General features: G+C 54.1%; 1 protein-coding gene across 2 annotated transcripts; it reads right to left on the bottom strand.

Annotated features, from left to right (window-relative positions):
* Positions 1-295: 295 nt before the first annotated feature.
* Positions 296-4622, bottom strand: Sbsn (suprabasin). 2 transcript variants are annotated; one of them, XM_041653663.1, is made up of 4 exons: positions 3015-4622; positions 1640-1705; positions 1475-1519; positions 296-446 (listed from the first exon to the last, which is right to left on the bottom strand). In XM_041653663.1, exons 1-4 carry the CDS (start codon positions 4620-4622, stop codon positions 423-425), a joined length of 1743 nt encoding a protein of 580 aa, XP_041509597.1. In that variant the 3' UTR covers positions 296-422. The 2 variants fall into 2 exon arrangements, with proteins under 2 accessions (XP_041509597.1, XP_041509598.1); XM_041653664.1 differs by having other exon boundaries at positions 4269-4622.
* Between the last annotated feature and the right edge of the window lie 493 nt (positions 4623-5115).

Here is a 5115-nt window from a genome sequence, read left to right as displayed (position 1 = left end):
CCATTGTTTCTTCCTGGGTACCACACACCCCACCAGCGGTTGCTTCCCTTCCCAGCTGCCTTTCCCAGCGCAGAGACAAACACTACATGTTGTTAGACAAGTGTGGCTCGCCTCCAGAAACTGCCCTCTTCAAGCCAATCAGCCTGGCGTCTCCAGCACTTTCCATCCTGTATGGCGAATTCCTACCTCCTTCCACCCAACAAGAAACAATGCAAGCCCCCTCCCGGCCCGCCAACCCTGCCTTCCCTCTCCAGAGAGCACAGTCAACCATGATGAGAAAGGACAGTGTGTTCGTGTTTATTCACAAAGCTCAAAGCAGCCCCCGCTAAGGACACCCAGGAAGCTCTTCCCCACCCCCAGCTCCTCCAGGCCATTTCAGCTGATGTGACAACATGAACATTCTGTGTTGCCTGGACATCAGTTTAGGGCATGATGGCGGCGATACTCTGGAAGAGAAGAGAGGGGGATCAGATACAGATGCATGGCCACAAGGTCCTGAGATCTGGGCTCCTAGTCTACCCTGGAGAAATGACAGGGAGACAGCTGTTTCTCTTGGAATAGTGGGCTGCCAGTCCCAGGGAGATGGGCTGAGGGAAGGCATTCAACCGAAGAAACCCTGTGTGTTTCACCTCAGAGGATCTTCTGCCACTCCAAGGTAGGGCTGTCATGCACCCTGGGTCCTGGACCCTAAGCTCAGGAAGCAGATAATAGCAGTATCTGTTCAGTCGTGAAGACCAGAGTGTGGATCCCAGCACCCACACCAGGCAGCTTGCAAACACCTGTAACTCTAAGGCATTCAATGCACAGTGTTCACACACACACAGACAGACACACAGAGGTATCCAGTACAGAGTACACACACACACAGGAATCCAACACACAGTGTACACACACACACAGACAGACACACACAGGAATCCAACACATAGTGTATACACACACACACACAATTTCAAATGTTTTTTTTTTTAAAAAAAAATACAAAGCAAGACTGTGGACCTAGAATAAGGACCATAATTCCACAGGGACCTTTATACTATCAGCCTGGAAGGGAGCTTCCTGCCAAGACAAATTACCACCGCTCAGCTCACCTACGCAAAGCAGCAGGGCAGGGTAACAGAGGCATTCACAAGAAGGCCAGTGAGAAGGAGAGGCAGCTAGTCACTGAGAATGGGAGGAGAGATGATGGGGAACCCAGATGGGCACGTGAGGGATGGTTTCAGCATCCCCACCCTGGCTCCCAGATGCCCCAGGGCCCTAGAGGTAATTTCTGTCAGCTTATGTTTGTTCGTTGGGACTGGAAAGTACCCAAAAGCTGCAAGTGAGTGACGAAAGGCCAGCGCAGAGCTAGGAGAACAGGTTGGATGGTCTCAGCAGAGGCTGAGTCTGCCCAAAGGAACGCTGACCGCAAGAAGACTACAGGAAGGGAATTCAAGGTTGAAAGATGGAGAGTGGGGATCATAGAGGCACTCACCCTCCACAGAGCTGGGAAGTTGATAAATGGCTTGTTGACCGAGGCCTGGAATTCAAGGACAAAGCCAGTCACTGACCTTCAATCAACCACTGTACTTAGGAGAACCTCCAGCAGCCTCCACTCCCCACTCCCGGCTCCAAACCCATGTTACACCCAGAGACTCACCCCAGATGCTAATGTAGTGGTTGTGGCCCCTCCGTGTTGGCCTGCGTGCCCGCCTTGATGAGCGCCCTAAAGACAAAGCCCAGATCATCACTACCATCCCTTGACCTGCGAAGGTCTCCCCCCATTCCCTTCTCCCGACCCGAGAACCTGCCCCCCTCTAAGATGACTGGGTCTGGGTGGGAGCCCAGGCTCCTCACTCAACTGTCCTAAAAGACAACCCAGAGTCCCAGCTGCTGACCCCATGGGAGAGGTAGAGAGAGAGGACTCAGGGAAGGATGCCTGCCTCTTTCTGACACCTCACCCAAGCTCTCCTTAAAGTCAGTGTTAGGGAAATGTTTCCATCTTGAAGAAGGAGGACTTGGAGGACCCACACAAATGCCAAAGCCACCATTCACCCTCAGCCCTGGTTTTTAAATGCTTTTCCACAGTCTAGCCTCAAGCCTAACACAATTCATGCCCACTCTCAACCACCACATGTGGCTCAACATGTCCTCCCCAGTTGCCCCCCACCTGCAACTACTCTTGCCCTTCCCCCAGCCTCTATTTCAGTCTCTCACTCAGGGTCTGGGTCTTCACCCAGGACTCTCTCTAGTCCCCTCCTCCACACTCCAGCCTTCTGTGCCTCCCTCCAAGCAGCAGAGGTGACTCTGGGCTCTGAGACCTAGACTCATCCTCAAGATGGTGTCCCAGCTTGCTGATCTCTACTGCGACTGCTCACGGGGTGTGGAGAACTGGGAACCGGGCCATGCAAAAGTCAGCCTGACACTGCTTCCCAGTCCTCCTTGGTGCCTGCTCTGTGGCTGCTTGCCTGGCCTCCAGCATCTGTTCCCTCTAGAAATATAGGTAAGACAGTCCCCGAGAAGCTCCCCTCAACCCCCTCTCACCCCCCTCCCCAGCCACACAATCAGGAAGCAAAGGAAGAGAGCTGCCTCTCCTCCACTGGGCACTTGTCATGTGACCTTGGTGAGTCCCCTTAGCCTCTCTGAGCCTTAGTTTCTTATCTGAATGTCATAGAGTCAGCACCCTCATCCTGACCACCTTGGAGACTTGTCACAAGGACGGAACACAACAGAGCCTGCGGCCAAAGCACCTCCTTGTGCTCCGGGGTTTCTCAGACTCGGTCTGTTTGTACAGTATCTGAGCTCAGGACTATTTCCTGGTTCCAGGAGTGGGGACAGGTTAGGGTCTCTCATCTAGGAGGACAGTTCCCCAACAACGGGACTGGATCCCTTCCACCTTCTCTAACCAGCTGGCCACCAGCTCTGCAGCAATGGAGATGGATGGGAGGGAACGCAGCGTTATGGCTTCCCAAGAGTTTAGTCTCTTCCCTCCCACAACCCCCATCCCCCCAGTTTCCCCATTTCTGTTCACCTACATTCAGCAGCTGGTTGGCCTCCTTGCTGGCTTGGTTGACCCCATTATGAACATCTTGCTGCCACCTGTCCATTTCCTTCCCGGCCTGGCCAGCAGCATGGTGGACACCTTGGCCAAGCTTCTCCGCTTCCTTTTCGGCCTGGCCAGCAGCATAGTTGACCGCTTGGCCAACTTTCTCTGCCTCCTTCTCGGCCTGGTTGACCCCAGTGTGGACCCCTTGGCCAACTTTCTCTGCCTCCTTCCTGGCCTGGTTGACCCCAGAGTTGACCCCTTGACCTACTTTCTCTGCCTCCTTCTCGGCCTGGTTGACCCCAGTCTGGACCCCTTGGACCACCTTTTCTGTCTCCTTCCCAGCCTGGTCAATGGTATGGCGGACACCCTGGCCAAAATGCTCCATCTCCTTCCCAGCCTGGTTGACTCCCTCTTGCCAAGGCTGCCCTGCAGCATAATAACCATGGCCATGACCATGGGCAAACTGCTGTGCCTCCATTGCAGCATGGCTAAGTCCCTGATTGGCCCCTTGCACCACTTTCCCTCCTTCCTTTCCAGCTTGACCAAAAGCATGGTGGACTCCCTGACCCAATTTCTCTGCCCCCTTCTCAGCCTGACCAAAAGCATTGTGAACCTCTTGACCAAACTTCTCTACTTCCTTCGAAGGCTGACCAAATGCATGGTGACCTTCCTGACCAAATTTTTCTGCTTGTCTCCCAGGCTGACCAAAGGCATTGTGGGCCCCTTGACCTAATTTCTCTGTCTGCTTCCCACCCTGACCAAGAGCATGGTGAGCCCCTTGACCTAATTTCTCTGTCTGCTTCCCACCCTGACCAAGAGCATGGTGAGCCCCTTGACCTAATTTCTCTGTCTGCTTCCCACCCTGACCAAGAGCATGGTGAGCCCCTTGACCTAATTTCTCTGTCTGCTTCCCACCCTGACCAAGAGCATGGTGGACCCCTTGACCAAACTTCTCTACCTCCTTCTCACCCTGACCAAGAGCATGATGGATCCCTTGACCAAACTTCTCTACCTCCTTCTCACCCTGACCAAGAGCATGGTGGATCCCTTGACCTAATTTCTCTGTCTGCTTCCCACCCTGACCAAGAGCATGGTGAGCCCCTTGTCCCAACCTCCCAGCCTCATTTCCAGCCTGCCCCCAACCATGGTGGGCCCCCTGAGCAAACCTCCCTGCTTCATTGCCCGCCTGGTTGACCCCGTGATGGACCCCATGATGGATGATTTTGTCTGTCTCCTTCCCAACCTGTCCAGCGGCGTGGTTGACCCCATGGGTTAACTTCTCTGCTTCCTTTTCTGCGTGTCCGATGCCATTGTTGATGCCATGGGCTACCTTGTCCAAGCCACGGTCCAAATCCTTGCCAGCCTGGCTCCCCATGTTGCTAAGTCCATTAATAACTTTTTCCACTTCCCTTCCAGCTTGAGTGATTCCATTATTGATGCCTTCAAGGGCCTTGCCCACCTCTCTCTCTGCGTTGCTCAGCCCTCGGCTGAACCCTTCTATGACCTTCTCAAAGGGATCATCATGGGCTGCCCATGCTGGCAGAGCCCCCAGGAGCAGTAGGAGGCAGCAGGACCTGAGCGAATTGGTGAGATGCATGTTGTTAGAAAGGCGGGGAGGGTGCAGAGAGGAGCCGGAGAAGTGAGGCCGCTATTTATCCTTTGCCTCCCTCCCTCTTCTCCACCCCTCATGACTCAATTGCCCCTGTGAGGCTGTGACTTAGTTCCCAGTCAGGGAGGTGTTTCCCAAAGACAGTTGCTGTTGAGCAATGAGAAGGACGAAGAGGAAAACAGGGTGAGTCATAGAGAGAGAAGACTCTAGCTAGCATCTCTGCTCCTTGACCTGCTCAGGCCCTCCACCCCAGTATAGGGTTCTGCCCTGCTCAACCCCCTGTTTTCCTTCCTCCCCCACCAGTCATGCTCCTTGCTCCCGAGTCCACCTTCAGGAACCCACCAAACCACCCTGTCAGCTCTCTTAGAGACCTAAACATACAGCTTGCCCAGCTGGATAATTCTGGAAACATGGAAAGCAGTCAGGGAGGAGGAGAGAACCCCAGGAACTGAGAGAGTTTCCCAATTTTGCTCTTGGGGGT

This window comes from Microtus oregoni, unplaced genomic scaffold (assembly GCF_018167655.1).
Source record: "Microtus oregoni isolate MIOR12 unplaced genomic scaffold, Mior012 000006F_ref0000085, whole genome shotgun sequence".
Taxonomy (NCBI): domain Eukaryota; kingdom Metazoa; phylum Chordata; class Mammalia; order Rodentia; family Cricetidae; genus Microtus; species Microtus oregoni.
This window is presented reverse-complemented; position numbering and strand designations above follow the sequence as displayed.

Coding starts and splice junctions, on each gene's coding strand:
- Sbsn (XM_041653663.1), bottom strand. CDS start 4,622: ATGCATCTCACCAATTCGCTCAGGTCCTGCTGCCTCCTACTGCTCCTG. Junction 1,520..1,639: donor CCACTACATTAGCATCTGGG/GTGAGTCTCTGG, acceptor CTTGAATTCCAG/GCCTCGGTCAACAAGCCATT. Junction 447..1,474: donor ACTTCCCAGCTCTGTGGAGG/GTGAGTGCCTCT, acceptor CTTCTCTTCCAG/AGTATCGCCGCCATCATGCC.